Source organism: Lolium perenne, chromosome 4 (genome assembly GCF_019359855.2).
Source record: "Lolium perenne isolate Kyuss_39 chromosome 4, Kyuss_2.0, whole genome shotgun sequence".
Taxonomy (NCBI): Eukaryota; Viridiplantae; Streptophyta; class Magnoliopsida; order Poales; family Poaceae; genus Lolium; species Lolium perenne.
Genome location: NC_067247.2, coordinates 141,465,322 through 141,489,775, shown reverse-complemented (window position 1 = coordinate 141,489,775; position 24,454 = coordinate 141,465,322). Strand labels below are relative to the sequence as shown.

The following is a 24,454-nucleotide window of genomic DNA, read 5'->3' as shown; positions in this document are numbered from 1 at the left end:
ATGGTTTCGTACTGGAAGGTTAAGAAAGAAAGGTGTGTAAATTAAAGAAATCTTTGTATGGTCTCAAACAAGCACCCAAACAATGGCATGAGAAGTTTGAAAGAACTTTGACATCTGTGGGCTTTGTTGTTAATGAAGCCGACAAATGTGTGTACTATCGCCATGGTGGGGGTGAGGGAGTTGTCCTATGCTTGTATGTGGATAACATACTAATTTTTGGGACAAGTCTCAAAGTGATTGAGGAGGTAAAAACCTTCTTATCTCAGTGTTTCGAGATGAATGATCTTGGAGAAGCTGATGTTATATTGAACATCAAGTTATTGAGAGATGGGAATAATGGGATTACACTGGTGCAATCTCATTATGTTGAGAAGGTGCTGAGCAGATTTGGCTATGCTGATTGCAAATCTTCTCTCATACCTTATGATCCTAGTGTCTTGCTTTGAAAGAATGAAAAGGCAACTAGAGATCAATTGAGATACTCTCAAATCGTTGGTTCACTCATGTATTTAGCTTGCGCTACGAGGCCCGATATCTTATTTGCTGTGTGCAAACTTAGCCGGTTTATGGCCAACCCGGGAGATGATCATTGGCATGCTCTTGAGAGAGTGATGCGCTATCTAAAGGGAACCATGAGTTATGGAATTCATTATACCGGGTATCCAAGAGTACTTGAAGGGTATACTGATTCCAATTGGATTTCTGATGCTAAAATGAAAGCCACAAGTGGATATGTTTTCACTCTTGGTGGTGGCGCTGTTTCCTGGAAGTCTTGCAAGCAGACCATCTTAACGAGGTCAACTATGAAAGCAGAACTCACAGCATTAGATACAGCTACTGTCGAAGCGGAATGGCTTCGTGAGCTCTTGATGGACTTGCCTATGGTTGAAAAACCAATACCGGCCATCCTCATGAACTGTGATAATCAAACTGTGATTATCAAAGTGAAAAGTTCTAAGGATAATATGAAAAGTTCCAAACATATCAAGAGGAGGTTGAAGTCTGTCAGAAAACTAAAGAACTCCAGAGTGATAGCATTGGATTATATCCAAAGTGCTAAAAATCTGGCAGATCCTTTCACAAAAGGACTATCAAGAAATATGATAGACCTTGCATCGAGGGAGATGGGTTTGAGACCCACTTGAGTTGCCGAGGGAGTAACCCAACCTATGTAATCGGAAATTCCGTGAAGTAGGACCTGAGAAAACAAACCGGAGTAACTGAGTTGAGAGAAAATTTAATACTCCCACTCCGCTGCAGATGCAATTCTCTCATAGCTACTGTAAGGCAGGTTGGCAATGTCTTAATGTGTTCTGAGCGGCTCTTGATGAGCGAAGACGCTGGCCTACAGGGCGATCTTTTGAAGAACACACCTATATGAGTAACACTACTGGTCATAGTGTGGGAGATTTGGGTGAATCTCTAGTAAGCTCATGAAAGGCCGAGGAGTATGACTTATAAGCTCCACCTGAGGGGAAGGCTATGGTAGCCTAGTACCGTGCCGGCATTGAGCGAAACTTGCTGCACAAAGACTGACAATTCAAGACATAGTCCATTGTTCGGTTGTAGTCAAGCGTAGCACCTTGCCTAAGTGGAAGTTCAACTTAACGGTCTCCGCTGAAGTGCAGGTATATTAAACAGTGAATGGAACTAATGTGTCATCTGATGTGCATTTGAGATCTGGTGGGGGATTGTTGAATGTAGATAGGCTGCAACCCAATAAGGCAGCCCATATAGTCTACAAATCCTGAAATCTCAAGGCCCATCACGTTGGCAGCTTGGGACAGCCTTGGGGGACAAAGTTTAGTCCCACATTGCTAGTTGGGAGAGAGTTGGAGTGGTATATAAGGGCTGATGTTCTAGTCATTCCAAGTGAGTGAGAATAGAAAGAGCCCTCGCGCACTCCTCCTCCTCCGCCCGCCCCACCTCGCCTCGTCTCGTCACGCACGCACGCACGTCGCGTTTCGTGACTCGAGTTCGAGTTCGAGACACACTCAAGGAAGCCTAAATTTTTGCTTGGTGCACCAACTGTGTTGGGTACGTGTCGACCTGCATGTGCATGCTCGCCGCGTGTCCCTAGCTTCCTACGCGTTGCAACGCGGTCGGGTCGGCTTCCCAGGCTATACAAGGAGACAGATCAGATCTAGAGAAATACACAGTTCTCAGAACTCTCTAGTCCATCTCTCTCACGAAGTTCCTTTTGCTGCGCTACTCTCTAGTATTCCCCATCCCGGCGACTGCGTGCACGGCCGTCCGGGAGAGCAGGCCTCCGAAACTCCGTCCGTTGAGATACTGCACCGGGAGACGGGCGATAAGATTTTTGGGGAGCGTCTCGGCGCGACTGCTCGCTACTGTTCGTCTTCCTCTTCGACAATCCGGCTGCTTCATCGACAGAGCCGACTACACCATGGGCGACATCGAAAATACCCATGGTGGTGGTGCTGCTGTTGCTGGTGCGACCTTCCCGGTCGCGATGTACGTGCTTTTTCCTCTCCTACCTTGCACTGCTACTTGTTCCATGTTCAGATCTGATGCATGTGCTTAGTCTGATGTGTGTGGTTAAGTATGCTTGTGCATCTGTAATGTTGCTTTCGGTAATCTTTACTATTAAGCAACAATCGGTGGTGTCCGTACGTCACAAAACCGCTTGGTACGTCAGGAAAAACCGGATGCCTCGCTCGTTCGGAAAAAAACCGGTACTGCTAGATCGAACCGCTCCCCACGACTCCCGCACACGTCTCCCCCACGCACTACGCAGCTTGTTCTCCTCGATTCCTCTATCCGCCGCCTGCTCCGCTCTCAGTCCTGCTGGTCCGGCGCAACCTTCCTCATCCCGACCGCGCGCGTCGTGGTCGACTGGCCGCTAGCGTTGGAGATCTCAGCGAGTGCTCGCTTTCTTGCGCTGGGAAATCTCAGCTGGATCGAGCCACGCCGGCTGGATCTCCGTCGCTTTCTTGCGCTGGGAAATCTCAGCTGGATCGAGCCACGCCGGCTGGATCTCCGTCAGCGCCAAGGCGCGGGTGCAGTAGCTCGCCTGGCAGGAGATCGAGCCGACATGGAAGCCACGCCTCATTCTCATATTTGCTCTCGGCCGGACGGCGCGCCCTTTTGCAGTTGCTCTCGGCCGGCCAGGGCGGCCGGCCGCCGCGCCCTTGCTCAGCTGCTATCGACCGCCTGCGGTGGCATTGACTTTTGATTCCGAGCAAAGCTAACTGGAGTAGTTAATTGTTGGAGGGCGAAGAGAAGCGATTTGGGAATTTTCTTTCCTCTGCATCGAGCGTATCATAGGTGTGTGACATGGATTCATTTAGTATGTAGCTTCGACTCGGCTCTCTTATGTTATTTTTTGGCTGGTTAAGCTTTATGGAGCTGCGAGCTATAGAAGACACATTGCAAGTAAATAAGGGCATGTAATATTTCTTGATTTTTTGTATCGAAAATGTACAAATAAAAAGAAAAACAAAAATCCTTACTTCTCTACTCAGTTTGTCCGGGATGCCAAATATAAATTCAGTAGTTTAATCCATGTGTGTTCCTAAATATATCACTCTTCATATTCTTTTCCATTAGATTTTTAGAAAAAGAAAAAGGGCTATAGGAGACATGATATTTTAAGACCTCCGGTACTAAATACAAAAAGTTTTGTTAAGCTAAAATAGCCTAATAAAACATTTTTTATTACGAAGTAGAGGTTATAATAATATTTAAAGGCTAAGGTCTTTCATGGGAACTTCTTAATTTGTTGGTGCTACTCCAAAAGATAATTTTCTAATCACACGCTTAAATCTGACGTTTCTCATAGTACGTTAAAAACCGTGAACCGTGCCGTACATCAAAAAAGACCAATCCGACCAGATCTCTAGCGCTTCCTGCCTTGGTACGATGAGAAAAAAACCCGTAGCAACGCACGGGTATTCAGCTAGTTAATCTCATACGGAAATTGCCTAATAATCCAACATAAGCATCCCCCATCCCCTACTCCGACCCACAGTGCCCGTTCCTCCGACTCAGGCCATGGATGCAGGCAGCTCCAACTCCGCGTATCGCAAGCGCAAGCGCGACCTCAACGCCAACGGAGGGCCCTCTAGCCCCGAGTCGAAGCGGCGCCTTTTCCCCGCGGACGTCGCCGAACCCAACCGCCGCGCCGCCAAGGTAGCCAAGGTACGTGTCCGGCTTAGATGTCCCTACATGCGAGCCTGGCGGTTCCGGCTATAGATTGAATCCTCCTGTCTTTTGATCATCTTTGCGGCCTGTCTGCGCAGATGGATCTGTCGCCTAACGAACTGTTGCTCCTGGTCAAGCAAGCAACAGACCTGGCCACTGCCGCCTCGGCAACATGGCGGCTCTACGCGATGAGGCAGAGGAGGGGGTACGGCGAGCTCGCGCCCCTTCTGGAGTTCCAGAGCCATATATCTGCGATGCGCGCCAAAGCAGCGGAGATTCGTGCTAACACAGCCGGGTGGCCTACGGTGGAGATGCAACCTGACCTGTCCGGCCCCGCGATGGCCGACGGGCAGCTAGCCGGCGCCAGCCTCCCACCTAGTCTGAACGAGAGCCACGAGATCCGCGTTCATGGCGACGTCGGAACCGCGCCGCGTGCTGTCGCCGAAGCAGGTTCTGGCAGCGCAGAGTAGTTCTTCTGCCTAAGCTGGTCCTTATCAACATGTAACTAGTACTCCCCAGTAGCAAGTGTAGAGTTTTTTTTTTTTGCGAATAATATCAAGTGTAGAGTTAGTGCCCCTTTTGGTGATGGATTCAGGAATTCAGACTCCTCGTAGCAGCAGCCTCCCTGTTTCGAGAACTACCAGTTCTGAATCTCTGTTGCTTTTGTGCAATTATTGTATCTCTGGCACGAGATGATGGTTAAGCTCAGGACACCGGATTGACTGATATCTTTCCCATATGCCAATATGTGCATCCCGCTGGTGCTAGCTTGTTCATCTTATGTTGTCTCTGCAGTGGTTAATTTATCTGAGCTTGCTGTTTGCACAATTATTTTCTATAGCTAAATGTTTCGGTCTTCTAGTGGAGTTAGTAGTGCAAGTCAAAGAGTTCCATATTTTATTGGATGTCCGGCATTTTTTCCAGTATGTACTGGCACAACTTTGTGAAGATTTTCAAATGCCTGCTCCTCCTGTTCAAATGTGTGCACATTTTTCTTCTTGAAACAGTGTGCTTTCTTTTTGAAAAAATTAAAATTTGTATTTTTGAGTTTCAAAAAAATCCAAAATTTATGTCGGGAATACATAATTACATATATATGGTGTGTATATCCGTGCAAAGTTTTGGTACAAAACTCGTAATTTTTTGGCTTGTGGAAAAAATTCTGAAAAAAATACACGTATATAATAGCTATATATTGCCAGAAATTTGTCTTTTTTGTATTCCCCAAAATAGAACGTATTTTAAATTAAAGTTCAGCGTGCAATCTCTCACTCTATATATCTATCTACGTTTTTTTGGCTGAACTTTTTTAGACCAAAAAATACTATTTTCAAATTTTGCAAAAAATTAGCTCGCTGGTGCTCAAGAGCACCGATGAGTTTTCGGCTTTCGTCCTGGTATATTGATATAGAAACCAACCGGTATAAATCTGTAATCACTGCTGGAGCAAACAACATAAATCATACCCACTAAAAACCAAAAAAGAAAGAAAAGAAAACAAAGCTAACAATGGTGGCCCAACGAAAACGAAGATGACTCACAGCCATTGTGCACTTCTGAGGATTTCAACCGTTGTAGATAGGCTGAACGATTGGGTTCTGGTTCTTCTAGACAAAGTGGATGACTTTCTCACAAAGATGATCTTTCGTCCAACGAATGATTCCGTACAAGTGATCATTATGAGGACAACAATTTTGGAGTTGTAGGCAGAGAAGCTCAATATATATATATTTAGTGTATCGGAGTAGGTGCATGATGTGTCTCGTATTATGATTGCATCTACTGTAGAATCTACAAATAAATGCACTGTGTCATCTTGACATGACACAAAAGAATACCAAGGCGCATATATTGTGACCCTAGCAATATGCACTCATTTGTAAAGGATTATCCTAGTTAATGTGGAGACTGTGAGATCTTCTATGCACCACTTCAGTACCATCATGAATGATGGCCGTCCTGTTTTATTTGTGTGTTGGAGCCGTTTATATATACACCCTTGAGAGGCAACTTCTCCATATAGACTAAACACAGGGAAAATGCAAAAGCATTTTTACTGAACTACATGTATATGATTGAAGAGAACGAATCTAGTATGAGCTACTAAGTTAGAGACCAAGAACAAGCTAGCCTGTTGTACTTTCTAGATACTAAATGTTAGACGTGTATGATTAGGACACGTCTAGAGCAAACCGACTCAAAAGAGTCCTACCTTATTTGTAATCTATTTACCTTAGCAGCTAAGTCTCATGTACTATATAATCCCAGCGTGGGATCAAATTAATCTAAGAGCAACAATTATATTTGCCTTCATGGTATCAGATTAGGGTTTTCTTGATCCTCTCCTATGGCGCCGTCAGAGCCCTCCGCCGCTGATCTCGCGGCCGCTGCCGCCGAGGCCACCGCCAAGGCCGCTCTCTGGGCGCTCGCGGCCGCACTCCCCAGCATCCGTGCCGTCGTGCCGGTCACCCTCGAGCTTTCAACCTCCAACTACCTCCAATGGCGCGGCATGTTCTCCGACGCTGTTGAGAAGTACGCCCTCGAGGATCATCTCCTCGAGGATGCCTACCCCACGGACCCCCCGCCACAGTGGGTCCGCAACGACGCCATCGTCCGGTCATGGCTCAACAGCGCCGTCGCGCCCGAGCTTCTCGCCATGATCGTTGACACCACGACGCCACTGCCTGCACACGCCTTGTGGACGCGCCTCTCCAACATCTACCACGACAACGCGGACACCCGCTCCTCCTACCTCGAGCAAGAGTTCCACGGTCTCCAACAGGGCTCCCTGACCGTGGCTGATTACTGTCGCAAGCAGAAGGTTCTCGCCGACGAGCTCAATGCGCTGGGCACGACCATCACTGACAAACGCCTAGTCCAGAACACGCTTCGCGGTCTTGGACCTCGGCTTGCGTACATGCGCACGTTGCTCCTGAAACAGCGTCCCCTTCCGCCGTTTCTCGACGTCCGCTCATCTCTACTACTCGAGGAGCTCACGTTGCAGCAGCAGTCCGAGTCATCCTCGACCCTGTCTGTCTTCGTCGCGCGCGGAGCCCCCACACCTCCACCACCGCGTGGCCCTGCCGAAAATACGGGACCTCCGCGGCGCCCGGAAGTCTGCCGCAACTTCCAGCGCTTTGGAACCTGTCGCTTTGGCGCACGGTGCCGTTACGTCCACTCAGCGTCTCCCCAACAACGCGGTGGCACCCCCAACACATCCGGGAAGGGACCGCAGGCTCCCTGGCCGTCGATGCAGAACCCTTGGGCTGGGTCAATCCAGATGTGGCCAGGACCACCGCCACGGCCACCTCCTCTTGGCCTGCCTCAGGCTCATCATGCTATGCTATCGGCGCCACCTCCATGGCCCTATAGCTCTACATCACCGATGCCATGGCCACCGGGAGCAGCTATACCATGGACGCCAGGAGCGACGCCATCCGCCCCGCCACCTGCACCCACATACAATCCAACCGCACCACCGCCATCCTTCGACCAAGCCCAACTCATGCAGGCTTTCAACACCATGTCCCTGACACCACCATCCTCGAATGAGTGGTTCATGGACTCAGGCGCCTCCGCTCACATGACCGGCAATCAGGGTAACCTCTCTCACATCCTCTCCTCTCACTCTCCTTACCCACATGTCATCGTCGGCAATGGCCAAACTATTCCCACAACCCACATCGGTCATACCACTCTTTCATCTCCTACCCATTCGTTCTCTCTTAACAATGTCTTAGTTACACCTGACCTAATTAAAAATCTTATTTCTGTTCGTAAATTCACAACTGATAATCTTCTATCTGTTGAGTTTGATCCGTTTGGTCTCTCTGTGAAGGACTTCCGCACCAAGAACGAGATCGTCAGGTGCAATAGTTCCGGTGACCTCTACCCCCTCTGGTTGCCGGCCTCCACTGCGCACGCACTCTCCACCACCACATCATCAGCAACCTTGTGGCATCGTCGTCTAGGACATCTTAGTAGTCAAGCTTTGTCGCACCTAGCAAGTGCTTTTTCTTTTCCTTGTAATAAAAATGCTACTGATAATCAGTTATGTCATGCTTGTCAATTAGGAAAACATGTACGTCTACCTTTTGATTCATCATCTACTCACACTACTCGACCTTTTCAACTAATCCATTGCGATTTGTGGACTTCCCCTCTTCCTAGTGTATCCGGTTACAAATACTACCTAGTTGTGTTAGATGATTTCACTCATTACCTTTGGACTTTTCCCTTACGCATGAAATCTGAAACTTTCCCAACACTCAAAAACTTCTTCGCCTATGTATCCACTCAGTTTCATACAACAGTCCAATCCCTACAGTGTGACAATGGTCGTGAATTTGACAATACTGCTGCCCGCACATTTCTCATGTCCCTTGGTGCCACTCTACGCATATCTTGCCCATACACATCCCCCCAAAACGGTAAAGCCGAGCGTGTCATTCGCTCTACAAACAACATGGTTAGATCACTTCTTTTCCAAGCATGCATGCCTCCTATATATTGGGTCGAAGCTCTTAACACTTCCACTTTCTTGTTCAACCTTCACCCCACTAAAACCCTTCAGCACCGCACCCCACACGAGGTTCTCTATGGCCTCCCTCTTCCTCTCGACCAACTTCGGGTTTTCGGATGTCTTTGTTACCCTAACCTCTCCGCTACCACAGCTCACAAACTCGCTCCTCGCACGACCGCCTGTGTCTTCCTTGGATACTCCTCTTCTCACCGCGGCTACCGTTGCCTTGACCTCACCACACACAAACTTATCATCTCCCGCCATGTTGTCTTCGATGAAAATTCATTTCCTTTCTCCAAAATATCAACACCACCTACTCCCATTGATTTCTCCTTCCTTGATGAGCTGCCACCCATCCTCCCAAACCCTCCACCCTAGCCACCCATGCCTCACCCTAACCCCCAGCCACCCACGCCTCCCCCTAACCCACCTCCACCTCCCCCTCCTCCCGTGGTTCTGGCTCCGGTTGGCCCTCCCCTTGCCGAGAATACTCACAATATGTACACTCGTGGCAAACGTGGTATGTCTCGGCCTGTTGATCGCCTTAATCTGCATGTTGATGTTCTTAGTCCGCTTCCGAAAAGCTACCGTGGTGCTCTGAAGGATCCTCAGTGGCATGCTGCAATGGTCGATGAATTTACAGCCCTGCAAAACAATCGGACATGGGATCTTGTGCCTAGACCACCTGGATCTAATATTGTTTCTGGCAAATGGATATTTCATCATAAGCTCAAACCAGATGGCTCCTTAGACCGGTACAAAGCACGTTGGGTGCTCCGGGGCTTCACCCAACGCGCCGGTGTCGACTACGGTGAGACTTTCAGTCCGGTCGTCAAGCCGGCAACTGTTAGGACAGTTTTGTCCATTGCCGTCGCTCAAGACTGGCCGGTCCATCAGCTCGACATCAACAATGCCTTTCTCCATGGTACTCTCGCTGAGACTGTCTATTGTGCACAACCGTCAGGGTTCGTTGATGCTTCCCAGCCCGACCATGTATGCCGCCTCAACAAGTCTCTCTATGGGCTTAAGCAGGCACCGCGAGCTTGGTATAGCCGCTTCGCCGACCATCTTCTACGACTTGGATTTGTTGGCTCCCGTGCAGACCCCTCTCTGTTTATCTACACACGCAACACGGAGACACTTTACCTGTTGTTATATGTTGATGATATTGTGCTGACAGCCTCTTCTGAGCAGCTCCTTCGACACACCATCACAGCTCTAGAGCGCGAGTTCTCTCTCAAGGACCTTGGAGCATTACACTATTTTCTTGGTGTTGCTGTTACGCGCTCTCCTACTGGCATGTTCCTCTCTCAACGGCAGTACATTCTCGACGTCCTCGACCGTGCAGGAATGACTGAGTGCAATCCATGCTCCACTCCGGTTGACACACAGTCCAAGCTTGGCGCTACTGGCGCCCCCGTCGCTGATCCATCCACTTATCGGAGCTTGGTGGGTGCTCTCCAGTATCTATCGTTCACCCGCCCGGACGTCGCCTATGCCGTTCAGCAGGTCTGCTTGTACATGCACGACCCACGAGAGCCGCATCTTAATGCGGTCAAACGGATTCTCCGGTACCTTCGCGGCACCGTCGACTATGGCCTGCAGCTACATCGCTCATCACCAACATCACTTACTGCTTATACTGATGCCGATTGGGCTGGATGCCCCGACACTCGCAAGTCGACTTCTGGGTATGGGGTTTTCCTTGGTGACAATCTGATCTCTTGGTCATCTAAGCGCCAACAAATTGTCTCCCGATCGAGTGCGGAGGCAGAATATCGTGGAGTCGCTAATGCAGTCGCTGAAGCATGTTGGTTACGTCAGCTCCTTTCTGAGCTCCGTCGCCCACTTCAGCGAGCCACTGTGGTCTACTGCGACAACATCTCCGCCGTCTACCTTTCGACGAATCCAGTTCAACATCAACGCACTAAGCATGTGGAGATTGATCTTCATTTTGTTCGAGAGCGTGTCGCCTTTGGAGATGTCCGTGTTCTCCATGTTCCCACATCCTCGCAGTACGCTGATATCTTCACCAAGGGGTTGCCATCGACTATCTTCACCGAGTTCCGCTCCAGCCTGAACGTCCGCGGTGCTCCCGCTCCGACTGCGGGGGGGGGGGGGGTTAGACGTGTATGATTAGGACACGTCTAGAGCAAACCGACTCAAAAGAGTCCTACCTTATTTGTAATCTATTTACCTTAGCAGCTAAGTCTCATGTACTATATAATCCCAACGTGGGATCAAATTAATCTAAGAGCAACAATTATATTTGCCTTCACTAAACAATGGCGATAGAAGGAGACCTCAGGAATACATAACATCTACATTGTGATAGGAGCAGCTCGTTGCTGCATGTTGTGGCAGTGTTGTTGCCCTTTGATCAGACAAGTAAGTGCCTCCGGGTTCATGTCATGGCAAGAATTCAGGTGCAACCTCTTGCTGCTAATAATGGCACATTCATCTCTAGAAGTTGATGTACACTTTACTGCTGATGTTGTGACGACGGATACAGCAAGCTGGCTATGCCCATGGTTTTGCATGGGTTCTGCTAAATACAACTGTAATAGAGCTAAAGAACTTAATTTCACTTGAACGAGGAAGCAAGAGAAATATGGACACAGCTGCTGATTGCTGAACGTGACCTCGAAGTGCAATACACATGCCCAACGGTTGGGTTCTCCTTCTCCTAACAAAGTGGACGACAGTCACACGAAGTTGCTCTTCTTGTGGTGGAGGGCTTGGCACCATGGAATGATGTGATCTTTGGAAAGGGAATGTCATAGATCACGCACTTGACTCATTTTCTACAGTTCCTGCGTGGACTCCCTACAAGTGATCGTTGCAAAAGCTTGCATTACGAATACAACAATTTTGGATTTGTGAGCAGATAAGATCAACATATCTATTGAACTTATAGGATCAGGTGCACCACGTGACTCGTATTATGATTGGCATGTTCTCCTTTTGTTACAATAAATAAGGTGATTGCGCTTATCATAATTTATCTTTGATCAATAAATGTTTGAGGATTATTTGATCTTTTTATAATATTGGAAACTATTTTGCTATATGAATTGAACGGTATCTATTTTGTACAATACAATGAGATATGTAGAACTTTTTGTTGGTCAAAGTCTCGTCTAGACAAGCATGTGCAACATATTTATAGTGACATAGAGAGTAGAATCTACAAATCAAATGCATCGTGTCATCCTGACATGACACATAAAGAACATGAAGCCACATATGCGACCCTGGCAAAATGCCACATTGGTACAAATGATCGAGATCTTCGTTGTGTCACTTCAATATAGTTAAATGCCTCGTGAATTATGGTACTGCTTTATTAGTGCCCTGGTGTTGTTCATATATAGACTTTTGACTGACAATTTTTTCATATATATAGACTAAATACATGAAATGTGCGGAAGCTTTTGTAGTATACAACGTGTATGTGATTGATCTGGTTTAAGCGCCGACGAACAAGCTTGCATGTTGTGTTTAATAGATAATAAACCATGGTGATAGAAGTAGGAGACATCGGGAAAAAAGAGCACCTGCATCCTAATAAGAGTTGTTCTTTGTCCCAGGGTTTGAGTTCACAATGGCATTGTGGCATGTTGTGAGCGTGTAGACCAGTTCTTCTACCTAAGACTACTCATAGCGCATCTGACCTCAGCTGTAACTTAGGGGCTATGTCAACAGATATGCTTATGTGAGCTGAGTTAGCGAGGAGAGAGGGAATTGGAGTAACTTATTTGGTTACCATAACAAAGCGCAAATCAACATAAGTTTTTAATGCCAAATCGATCCCATGTGGATGCATGGTCAAAATAAAAAAAACACCCCACTATTTGAACTTCTATCCCTCCACGATCCGCACCTCTATCCATCTTCCTCCCTGCCGCTTCCATCTCCCTCACCTCGTTCTCAGTCTCATCAGCGGACAGTGGCTCCAACTGACGCTGCCACCCATCGAGCCACCTGAATCATGGCCAAATAGGGCGCAAGTCTAGGCGTCAGCTACCTCGGTGTAAGTCGAGAGCTCCATTTTTTTGGACATCTAGGGTTGGTAACAGTATTGACGATGGTGCCTGCGTATTATGGAAAGATAAGAGGAAAGTGAACGATTTTTGATTCCTGGTGGATTCCATCCCAAATCTGATGTATTTCCGTGAAAAGTTTCAAACAATTGTATAGCATGTAAACGTGCAAAGCACATGCCTTGTACTTGTTTTTTCTAGTATGTACCCGCACAATGTGTTCTGCTGGCAAAATTACTAACGTCTGTGCAAGTTTTCTGCAAAGTTTGCACCGAACATTACTAACCCCGTCAGCAATCTTACAGTATGGCCAAAATTTCTGATTGTAGTAGAGTAGTTTGATGGCCGGTTAATCTGCAAGAGGCCCCACTGCATAAGCGAAAATTTGGCGCGAATAGTTTGGAGCGGGCCCGCGAAAGCGAAAAAGAGGCGTTGAAAGCTCGAAGCATTTTCCCCCATGCCGCACTCCAAGTCTCCAACAGACGGCCATGGATGCAGTCACCTCCGCGTATCGCAACCGCAAGCGCCCCCTCAGTAGAGGGCCGCGTAGCAAGGCGAAGCGCCGCCTCTTCCCCGCGGACGTCACCCGCCCCGCCGCCAAGGTGCGTGTCCGGCTAAGATTCGAGATGCTGGTTCCCTGCCCTGTAGATTGAATCCCCAGTTTCTTGATATGTCCTTTATTGTCCTCCGCCCGCAGGTGCATCGGGGGTCGCTGTACCGACGGCGGCTCCTGCTCGTGCAGGCCGCCGCTTTGGCCGTCACCACCGCCGTCACAGCGTACTGCCTTATGGCGAAGAGGAGGGGGTGCAGCGACCAGGAGCTCGCCCCTCTCATCGAGTCTCTCAGGAGCATGGCATCCGAGATACGTGCCAGCGCTGCCGTGGGGGATCCGGTCGAGGACGAAGGAGATTCCGGCCGTGTAGAGGCCTAAGGTAGGTGGTCCGACAGCAACCGCTAACAAGCAGTAGTAGCAAGTGTAGAACTAGTGTGCCCATCTGACAATGTACTGTACTTGGAAATTCAGAATGGTCGTGCAAGATTTCAATCCTCTTTCCAGCGATCACTTGTACTGAATTAGCACAGGACCATAGCAAAGGAGCTGAGCGCTCGATCTGTGGAACCCCTTTTCCAAAGATCAAACCATTTCTACACCCCAAAGATTGCGTTTAATCAATGTCTGCTCTTGCACATTTCTGTCTGGCTTCTATAAAAATATGGTACGCCTAGGCATACTCTCGGAAAAAAAGTTCTTGCACGACTAAGACACCTAGGAGTAAGTGCACCATGTGACTCTTATTTTGACTGGCATGTAGAATCTACAAATCAAATGCATCCTGTCACCTTGAGTCCTTGACATGACACAGAATAATACTAAGGCACATATCTGACCCTAGTAAAATGCCATCCATTTTGCACATATGATCCTAGTTAATGTCGAGATTGTGAGATCTTGATGGCCCTGCTTTATTCGTGCCTTGAAGTCGTCTATATACACTTCCATATAGATTGAAATACGGGGAAAGTGTGAACGCTATTGTACTGGGCTACTACCTCCGTTCCAAAAAAAAAAAACAAGGTGTGTATTTTGGTCAAAAGTCAAAACATAGTAAGTTTAACTGAAGTTTTACATAAAAATGACACTCATTAATATAATGAATAAATACACTACGAAACTACATCTTATGGTGGATCTATTGATATAGATTTGGTATTTCATATGCTCATATTTTTGTCTCTATACTTATTTACTTAGTCAAACTTAAACAACATTTGACTTTTAACTAAATTTATATTCCTCGTTTTATGCAATGGAGGTAGTACATATATGTGATTGAAGAGAACACATCTGGTATGAGTGACCAAGTGAGCCACCAAGAACAAGCTAGACTGTTGTATTTTGTAGGCAACTAGGCATTTAAACCATGGTGATAGAAGTAGGAGAAATCTGGAAAACAGAACATATGCATTGTGATAGGAGTAGCTCGTTGCCACAATCCTAGCCCAACCTCGTCGGAAACAGAGCCATGAGATTGGTGTTTACGGCGACGTCACAACATGTTCTGGTCATGCATGCAGAGTACTTCTGAGTAAGGTGGTCCGATATGGAAGGCTAACAAAGTAGTACTAGTAGCAAGTGTAGAACTAGTGGACCTTTCTAGTAATGTGCCTGGGCATCCAAAATCAGTCGTAGCAGCAGCTTTCCCAACCCCTAGTTATACCGCCGTTTCAAGAACCAGTAGTTCAGAATCTCTAAAGCTTTTGTTCGACTTTAGTTTCTTTGGAATGAGGTGATTGCCAAGCCCCAATTGATCATATCTTTGGACACGCCATATGTGTGTTATATCTTCTGTGTTTTTATTCTAGGTAGTTCATCTTATTATGTCTCTTAATATAGTCCTGATACAATTAGCAAGTGCCTTCATGTTCATGGCATGTCAAGAATTCTGGTGCAAACCTTGCAGTTGATAACACACATTCAGCTTTTGAAGGAAGCTGATGTAAACTTTAACCATGATGCTATGACAATGGACACAGTGAGCTGGTCACGTTTTTTTTTTTTTTTTTTTTGCATGGGTTCTGCCAAATACAAATATTAGAGCTAAAAGACTTAGGCTATCTTTAACGGGCCACCATATTTTAGACACAAAATCGGTCTGTTTAAGTCTGTGTTTGAGGTGGCCCGTGGACATGAAATAGACCTTGGTTCATATGCGGGTAAGAGCATCCCCACTCGTTTGGGCTCCCCACGCCCAAATCCGGCGAAATTTTCGTCCGGATTGGAGGAAGATTTGGCGTGGGGAGGCCCATTTTCCCAGCCGCGAGCCCAGGATGGATGCAACGTAATACGACGAATTCAGACAAAATAGGCGAATTCGTTCAAACATAAGCGAAATTTAATGATATTTAACATATAGAGGCGAGTTCGTACATAAATAGGCCGAATTCGTACATATATTTGAATTCGGCGATTGGCAAACTAATACTAAAACTAAAAGCGGCCTCCTACATGCTGAAATGGCGGTAGAAGGTCGTGTAGTCGCCGCCGTCGTCGTCGTCGCTGGAGCCGGCGTCGTCCTGGGGCGGCGGCGCCTCGTACCAGCGGCTCGTGCCCTGGCCAGCGTCGTCGGCGCGTGGAGGCGACGGCCGGTAGATGTCGTCGTCGCTGCTCTCCTCGAGCTTGATCACCTCCCTGGGCGCGGCGTTCGCGAGGACGACGGTGCGGCGGCGCAGCGGCGAGTTGTCGCGTGGCGGCCGGATCCAACATCCGCCGGCTGCTGCTCCGCCTCTGGCGCTCCCGGGGCCGCGCCTCGGACCACTCCAGCGCGGCGTCGATGGGGAGGCTGTTGTCGGCGGGCACCAGGTCCTTCAGCGACCTGGCGATCGCCTCCGCCACCGCGGCGTCCTCCGCGCGCTTCGCCTCCTCCTCGGCGAGCTGGTTGGCGGCGGCCGCGGCAGCCTCATTCTTCGCCATCTTCCTCTTCCGCCCGCGTTGCGGCGAGGAGGGCTGGTCGCGGATGACGAGCGCGCCGCTGCTGCGCCCTCTGGTCGGCGGTGGAGACGCCGGCTCCTTCTTCACGGTGGCCGGAGACGGCCACTCCTTCTTGACGGTGGCCGGCGTCGACCCGCCGGACCTAGACGCCGACCTCGAGCCCGACGACGAAGAGGACGGCGCCATCCTCCTCGGTATCCAGGAACTACCGTGCCGGCGCGACACGGTAGCCGCCACCGGCGGCGGCATCCCCAGGACAGGGGAATTCCCGTCCTCGATGTGCGCGAGCACATTCTCGAGGGTGCGGTTGGGCGCGCTCCACCATCGGCGGCGGCCGGCGGCGTTGTTCCTTGCCGGAGGAGGAGGAGGGCCATCGTAAGCGGCGAGTTCGCGTTCGTACCTTCGCCGGAAGAACGCGATCCACGCTTCGTGGTTGTCGGGGAAGAAGCGCGGATCCGCGCGCTGCTCGTCACTGAGAGTGACGAGCACCTCGTTGATCGCCGTTTCGAGTGTGCCGCCACCCGTTGGCGGCGGCGGGATCGGCATGCCGCCTGCGCTCAGCCTCCAGCCTCCCGGCGCGCGGAAGTCCGGCGGCGCAGGGTAGCCCGCCGCGTGCAGGAGTCGCCCCTCCCATTGGTGGAGAGAGCGGCGGCCGAAGCCGTTGTTGGCCGCACCGTCGTTCGCCATTGCTGGTTCCTTCGAGTTCGGGGATGATTTGGGGGAAGACGAGCGAGGAGGTGAATGCGGGGCAGCCGGGGTAGTTCGGCGATAAATAGCGGTAGGCGCGCATGAAACCGAGGCGACGGCATTAACTCACCGCGTGGAAGCTACGCGTCCGGCGAATGCTGACCGGCGGCAGGCTTTTACAGCGCGCGGAAGACGATGCGATGAGGACGACGATCGGTGTCTCTCGCCGACAAGTTGGGGCCACCAGACGCGCGGGAACGTTTCGCGCGCTTTCGTTTCGTCCGGAGTCCCCGAGCGCTCCCCGGGGGGCCGGGGATGGCGTGGGCTCGCCGGATGGATGAAGGGCCAAATCCGGACGAAAACGAGGAACCGGAGGCGCGACTAGGCCGAATTTCACCGTCCGGATGGGAAAAACGTCGCTCGGGGGCCTCATCGGGGGGACGAGTGGAGATGCTCTAACAGCTGCCCCAACGGTTGGAAACAAGAGAAATATGGGCACTCCAACTGAACTTGACTTGTAAGTAGGCCCAACGGTTGGGTTCCACTTCTACTAGGCAAAGTGGATGACAATCGCACAAAGTTGCTCTTCTTGTGGTGGACGGCTTCAAAGTTGACACCATGGAATGATGTGATCTTTCGACATCCTATGTCCGACAGTTTCTACGCTGATTCCCTACAAGTGATCACTGGAAATGGGATGGAAAAGCTTGCATTACGAAGACAACCATTTTGGAGTTGCACGCAGAAAAGATCAACATATTTGGTGAACAGACATGAGTAAGTGCATGATCTGACTCGTATTATGACTGGCATGTACTCCCTACGTTTCGATGAATAACATGATGGTGCTTACCATAATTTATCTTTGACCAATAATTAGTGCGAACGTAGAGGCGTGTGCGACTTATTCATAGTGCACTTCTGCTCCGGTGCTCCTCCCCTGGATTTTTTTTTAGCCCCATCAAACACAATAATGATGGAGATCTTGTCATACATGTTCGTAAGCGAGGGCATGATTGTAATTTTAGTGTAGGTGCACCATCCGTACAACCTTGTATAGGCCCGTATGGCCCGTGTTGTGGTTTACCTTGTTTTTGTACGTATCTACAGTCACGTGCGTGTGCAAAAATAGAAAGGTCCTATAAAGATCTTGCTCCCGTGACCTCTTTTATTTTACGCGACGTACACATATATACCGTATCAACATAGACGGGTATACATTGGCTGGATATGGGTTTCGGCGGACCCAACATAGGAAAAACAATCCAACTATCACTCTTCAACTTTATTTAGGGGGAGCACCGGAGCAACCCTCCATAGTGATATAGGGAGTAGAATCTACCGTATCTTTACTTGACACAAAAAAGAATACAAAGGCACATATGTGACCCTAGAAAAATGCGCCATTTGTACCGGTGATCTAGTTAATTTGGAGATTGTGAGATCTTCGTTTCACCACTTCACTACTATTGTAAATGACGACACTGCTTTGTTACTTCCTTGGAGTGGTCTATATATACAACCTTACGAGGCAACTTCTCCATACAGACTATACATGGGGAATATGCGAAGACTTCCATATTGAACAACATGTATGTGAGGTATTTGCGTGACCAAGTGAGCAACGACAAATAAGCTAGCATGTTATATTTTCTAAATATTATAAACAATGGTGTTAGAAGTAGGAGACACCGGAAAGACGGAACATCAACATTGTGATAGAGCAGCTCGTCACCACAATTAGGGCTGGAATTCGAGCCGCGCCGAGCCAGTTTGGCTCGACTCGCTAAAGCTCGGTCAACAATCGAGTTAGCTCGACTCGACTCGTTTAACAATCGAGTCCAGATTTGAATCTCGGCTCGACTCGCAAAGCTCCACGAGTAACTCACGAGTAGCTCGTTTAAGACTATCAAATAGAACATGTAAAATGTACGATGCATTTTTCCCAAATATTTGAGCATGAATGATGAACAACAAACATTAGGATTATGGTAGCGGAACAATATAAACCACAACGATCAATATATAATTAGAATAAGATTGCCAAGTTGAGAAACCACAAATATAGTTGCCCATTTTGGTGGGCTTGGGCCAACTTTATTTTTACCAAGTTAAACGAGCTACTCGCGAGTTCGGTGAACTCGACTCGTTTAGCTTGAACTTGTTTAACGACAAAATGTGAAACTTGGCTTGGATCGTTATACACCGAGTTCGAGTCGAGCCAAGTAGAGTCACGAGTTACTCATTTAGCTCGCGAGTTTCGAGTTTTAATTCCAGGCCTAACCATAATTCTATTCCCTAATCGTCTGAAACAGAACCACTTGATCCGCGTTCTGCATTCTCCGCATCTGCAGGTACATCTGAGGTGTATTGCCTCACAACGAGGTGTCTCTCAGGAGGTTCGCGCGTGAGATACGTGCTAGCGCTACCATAGCCCACAAGGCTCCGGTTGAAGAGGCGGGCTAGCGCTACCATAGCCCACAGGGCTCCGGTCGAAGAGGAAGCAGATTTCGATCGTGTAGAGTAATTATCTTAGTTTTATTTAAATACAGATTTAACTTACTTAATTTTAGACGGGAAAGTAGTAAATGTAGAACTAGTGCTCCCCTCTGGTAATTTTACTTTTTTCGATAAAGGGAATATATTAATATCAAAAGATACTAATTACACCCAGCCTCTGCTACAACGCCCATCCTAATGGCAGTACGGATGCACACAACCAAACAATATTAAAGAAAACTAAGAAATAAAAGTCCTGCTACAGCCTTCTAGACCCAGCAACAGCAATACAACCACCACCGTGACAACACCTGAAGTATAGACTCTCCAAAAGCGACCCCTCCAAGAAGGGAACAGTGCACCAGCGCCGTTATCGCCCGACCAAAGGTCTTAGATTTTCACCCTGAAGATAGTCCCCACTCTCAAAACAATGCCTCCAACAAGAACATTTCCAGGCACAACCAGTTAAGGCCAAACCTTGGGTTTTCACCCTCAGAGGAAAGACTCTGAACTTCCCTTGTGCTGCCACCCCCACAAGCATATCACTGTTGCAGAGCCCGGAACGCCAAGCAGATCCCTCAGCATCACGGAGACTCGAACCTCCTTTAGCCAGTCCACCAATCCGGCCTTCATGATATTCCTTCTTCTGACTTCACCATGGACCAAAAAAGTCACCTCATGTCAACACAGAATATAGCTTCGCGCCGCTCCCTCCGGAACAAAACGGTTGGAATAAAAACATGGGTGCGCGCGATCGAATACCACCCGATCCAGCAAACTGCAGGAAAAAAACACTGTTCCATTCGCCAGCGGACCGTTTCGGAACTCATCTCTCCAACCAGATCAAAGCAAACTGACCTCCGAAAGATCCTCATCCTTGCGTGCGAGAAACCCGAGGACCGCCACCAAAAACAAAGCAATATCAGCAGCCCCCACGCCGCCAATCCCTCCTGCCGGATCACCAAGGAAGAGGACAGCGACGCGGATCATGCGTACCGCTGCCGAACTGTTACCGGGGGCGGAGGCCGCTACCGCTCTACCGAATCCTCCATGGGTACCAACGGAGAGCCTCAGGCCCCGGCCAAGCAGCCATGCCGCCCGGCTTCCTCCACCGGCGCTGCATCACCTCCCATGGAACGCCGCCGCAGAAACCCTCTTCTCCCCCTCGTCGATTCAACGGAGGGGGTGCCGCCACCACCGTCAGAGCCAGGCCGGGACCGGGGCCATGGCCTGGGCCGAGGCCAGCGCTGGGGTCAAGGACGCGGCCGACAGCAGCATCGACTGAGGGTGATGGGCGGCGGGTGGCTGTGGGGCGCGGGGGGGGGGGGGGAGGAGGAGCCTCCGCCGCCGCCCGGGAGGGGACGGGAGAGGGAGGTGGCGGGTTAGGGTTCCTTTGGTAATTGTACTTGAAATTTCTCAAATTCCTAATGGTCGTGGCAGCAAGCAGCTTTCGTGAACCATTACGAAGAACATTCTGAATCTCTATACTTTCGTGGGACTTTTCTTTCCATATCCATATGCGTGGTATCCGACTTGCATGGAATTTTTGGAGTACCCTTTAGTTGGTAAAACTCCATATGTCTTAGTGCATTTATCGACATAGAATTTTCCTTATCACTATTGCACAATGAAACTCCAACGCTATTCAACTTAGCAGAAATATGGAGTAGGTTCTACAAATCAAATGCATCTCGTGTCATCTTGACATGGCACAAAAAGAATACAAAGGCACATATGCAACCCTAGCAAAATGCCACATTTGTAACAATGATCATACTTAATGTGGAGATTGCATCTCGTGTCATCTTGAAATAACACAAAAAGAATACGAGGGCACATATGTGTGGCCCTAGCAAAATGCAACATTTGTACCAATATGATCATATAGTTATCGTGGAGATTGTGAGATATTCGTTTCGTCAATTCAGTACTGTTGTGAATGATGGATCTGCTTTATTGGTGCCTAGGAGTGTTGGAGATATGCCCAAGAGGCAATAATAAAATGGTTATTATAATATCTTTGAGTTTATGATAATGTTTACATACCATGCTATAATTGTATTAACCGAAACATTGATACATGTGTGTTATGTGAACAACAAGGAGTCCCTAGTAAGCCTCTTGTATAACTAGCTTGTTGATTAATAGATGATCATCGTTTCATGATCATGAACATTGGATGTTATTAATAACAAGGTTATGTCATTATGTGAATGATATAATGGACACACCCAATTAAGCGTAGCATAAGATCACGTCATTAAGTTATTTGCTATAAGCTTTCGATACATAGTTACCTAGTCCTTATGACCATGAGATCATATAAATCACTTATACCGGAAAGGTACTTTGATTACATCAAACGCCACTGCGTAAATGGGTGGTTATAAAGGTGGGATTAAGTATCCGGAAAGTATGAGTTGAGGCATATGGATCAACAGTGGGATTTGTCCATCCCGATGACGGATAGATATACTCTGGGCCCTCTCGGTGGAATGTCGTCTAATGTCTTGCAAGCATATGAATAAGTTCATAAGAGACCACATACCACGGTACGAGTAAAGAGTACTTGTCAGGAGACGAGGTTGAACAAGGTATAGAGTGATACCGATGATCAAACCTCGGACAAGTAAAATATCGCATGACAAAGGGAATTGGTATCGTATGTGAATGGTTCATTCGATCACTAAAGTCATCGTTGAATATGTGGGAGCCATTATGGATCTCCAGATCCCTCTATTGGTTATTGGTCGGAGAGAAGTCTCAACCATGTCTACATAGTTCGCGAACCGTAGGGTGACACACTTAAGGTTTGATGTCGTTTAAGTAGATATGGAATATGGAATGGAGTTCGAAGTTTTGTTCGGAGTCTCGGATGGGATCCAGGACATCACGAGGAGTTCCGGAATGGTCCGGAGAATAAGATTCATATATAGGAAGTCACTTTCCAAGTTTGGAAATGATCCGGTGAATTTATGGAAGGTGGTTTCTAGAATTATCCGGAAATAAATTACTATGGAAGGAGGAGTCCCGGAGGGACTCCACAAACCCTAACCAGCCAACCAAGTGGGAGGGTGGAGTCCATGGTGGACTCCACCTCCTTGGCCGGCTAAGAAAAGGGGGAAGGGGAGAGTCCCTGTCCCTCTAGGTTTCGTCCATAAGGCAGTTTTTCTGTTGGGGTCTTATTCGAAGACTTTGGGCAAACCCTTGGGGTTCCACCTATATAATGAGGAGGAGAGGGAGGGGGCAGCCCATGGCTTGGCCGCACCACCCCTGCCCCCGTGAGGCCGGCGCCCATGGCACCCCCTCTCCCCAAACCCTAGCACCCCTCCTCCACTACTTCTCCCGCATATGCTTAGCGAAGCTCCGCCGGAGATCTCCATCGACACCGCCACCACGCCGTCGTGCTGCCGGGATTCCGAGGAGGATCTACTACTTCCGCTGCCCGCTGGAACGGGGAGAAGGACGTCGTCATCAACACCGAACGTGTGACCGAGTACGGAGGTGCTGCCCGATCGTGGCACCGTGATCAAGATCTTCTACGCGCTTTTGCAAGCGGCAAGTGATCGTCTACCGCAGCAATAAGAGCCTACTCTTATAGGCTTTGGAAATCTTCAAGGGTTAGTCTCGTTCATCCCCTCGTTGCTCCCATCTTCTAGATTGCATCTTGGCTTGGATTGCGTTCTCGCGGTAGGAAATTTTTTGTTTTCTATGCAACGTATCCCAACAGTGGTATCAGAGCCGTGTCTATGCATAGATGGTTGCACGAGTAGAACACAATGGTTTTGTGGGCGTTGATGCTCTTGTTGTCTTTAGTTTGAGTACTTTGCATCTTTGTGGCATAGTGGGATGAAGCGGCCCGGACTAACTTTACATGACCGCATTCATGAGACTTGTTCCTCGTTCGACATGCAACTTGTATTGCATAAGAGGCTTTGCGGGTGTCTGTCTCTCCTACTATAGTGAAGATTCAATTTACTCTTCTATTGACAACATTAGTATCACCGTTGTGGTTCATGTTCGTAGGTAGATTAGATCTCTCTCGAAAACCCTAAACCACGTAAAATATGCAAACCAAATTAGAGACGTCTAACTTGTTTTTGTTGGAGATATGCCCAAGAGGCAATAATAAAGTGGTTATTATAATATCTTTGTGTTTATGATAAATGTTTGCATACCATGCTATAATTGTATTAACCGAAACATTGATACATGTGTGTTATGTAAACAACAAGGAGTCTCTAGTAAGCCTCTTGTATAACTAGCTTGTTGATTAATGGATGATCATGGTTTCGTGATCATGAACATTGGATGTTATTAATAACAAGGTTATGTCATTAGTTGAATGATATAATGGACACACACCCAAATGAGCGTAGCATAAGATCAAGTCATTAAGTTCAATTTGCTATAAGCTTCCGATACATAGTTACCTAGTCCTTCGACCATGAGATCATGTAAATCACTTATACCGGAAGGGTACTTTGATTACATCAAACGCCACTGCGTAAATGGGTGGTTATAAAGATGGGATTAAGTATTCGGAAAGTGTGAGTTGAGGCATATGGATCAAGAGTGGGATTTGTCCATCCCAATGACGGATAGATATACTCTGGGCCCTCTCGGTGGAATGTCGTCTGATTAGCTTGCAAGCATGTGACTAGTTCACAAGAGATGACATGCCACAGTACGAGTAAAGAGTACTTGTCGGAAACGAGGTTGAACTGGGTATGGAGATACCGACGATCAAACCTCGGACAAGTAAAGTATCGCGTGACAAAGGGAATCGGTATCGTATGTAAATGGTTCAATCGATCACTAAGTTCATCGTTGAATATGTAGGAGTCATTACGGATCTCCAGGTCCCGCTGATGATTATTGATCGGAGAGGCGTCTCGGTCATGTCTGCACATTCTCGAACCGTAGGGTGACACACTTAAGGTTGCGATGTTGCTAGGGGTAGTTTCGGGATTAAAGAAATAGTTTTGGAGAGTTACGGAATTGTTCCGGGAAGATGATTAATGATTTATTAATTAATTGACTTAATAA

The 24,454-nt window shown here is 48.1% G+C and overlaps 3 protein-coding genes across 3 annotated transcripts; all 3 read left to right on the top strand.

The window, feature by feature from the left end:
- Positions 1-3,940: 3,940 nt before the first annotated feature.
- On the top strand, positions 3,941-4,909 carry LOC127348666 (uncharacterized). Its single transcript, XM_051374615.2, has 2 exons — positions 3,941-4,161; positions 4,263-4,909. The coding sequence occupies exons 1-2, from the start codon at positions 4,015-4,017 to the stop codon at positions 4,632-4,634; spliced, it is 519 nt and encodes a 172-aa protein (XP_051230575.1). The 5' UTR covers positions 3,941-4,014; the 3' UTR covers positions 4,635-4,909.
- Positions 4,910-6,465: 1,556 nt separating this feature from the next.
- Positions 6,466-8,176, top strand: LOC127294066 (uncharacterized). Its single transcript, XM_051323814.2, has 2 exons — positions 6,466-7,763; positions 8,003-8,176. Exons 1-2 carry the CDS (start codon positions 6,512-6,514, stop codon positions 8,038-8,040), a joined length of 1,290 nt encoding a protein of 429 aa, XP_051179774.1. The 5' UTR covers positions 6,466-6,511; the 3' UTR covers positions 8,041-8,176.
- A 5,024-nt stretch (positions 8,177-13,200) lies between these two features.
- LOC127348665 (uncharacterized) lies at positions 13,201-14,157 on the top strand. Its single transcript, XM_051374614.2, has 2 exons — positions 13,201-13,331; positions 13,427-14,157. Exons 1-2 carry the CDS (start codon positions 13,218-13,220, stop codon positions 13,658-13,660), a joined length of 348 nt encoding a protein of 115 aa, XP_051230574.1. The 5' UTR covers positions 13,201-13,217; the 3' UTR covers positions 13,661-14,157.
- Positions 14,158-24,454: the final 10,297 nt, after the last annotated feature.

Coding starts and splice junctions, on each gene's coding strand:
- LOC127348665 (XM_051374614.2), top strand. CDS start 13,218: ATGGATGCAGTCACCTCCGCGTATCGCAACCGCAAGCGCCCCCTCAGT. Junction 13,332..13,426: donor TCACCCGCCCCGCCGCCAAG/GTGCGTGTCCGG, acceptor CTCCGCCCGCAG/GTGCATCGGGGGTCGCTGTA.
- LOC127348666 (XM_051374615.2), top strand. CDS start 4,015: ATGGATGCAGGCAGCTCCAACTCCGCGTATCGCAAGCGCAAGCGCGAC. Junction 4,162..4,262: donor GCGCCGCCAAGGTAGCCAAG/GTACGTGTCCGG, acceptor CTGTCTGCGCAG/ATGGATCTGTCGCCTAACGA.
- LOC127294066 (XM_051323814.2), top strand. CDS start 6,512: ATGGCGCCGTCAGAGCCCTCCGCCGCTGATCTCGCGGCCGCTGCCGCC. Junction 7,764..8,002: donor TCACATGACCGGCAATCAGG/GTAACCTCTCTC, acceptor CTCTCTGTGAAG/GACTTCCGCACCAAGAACGA.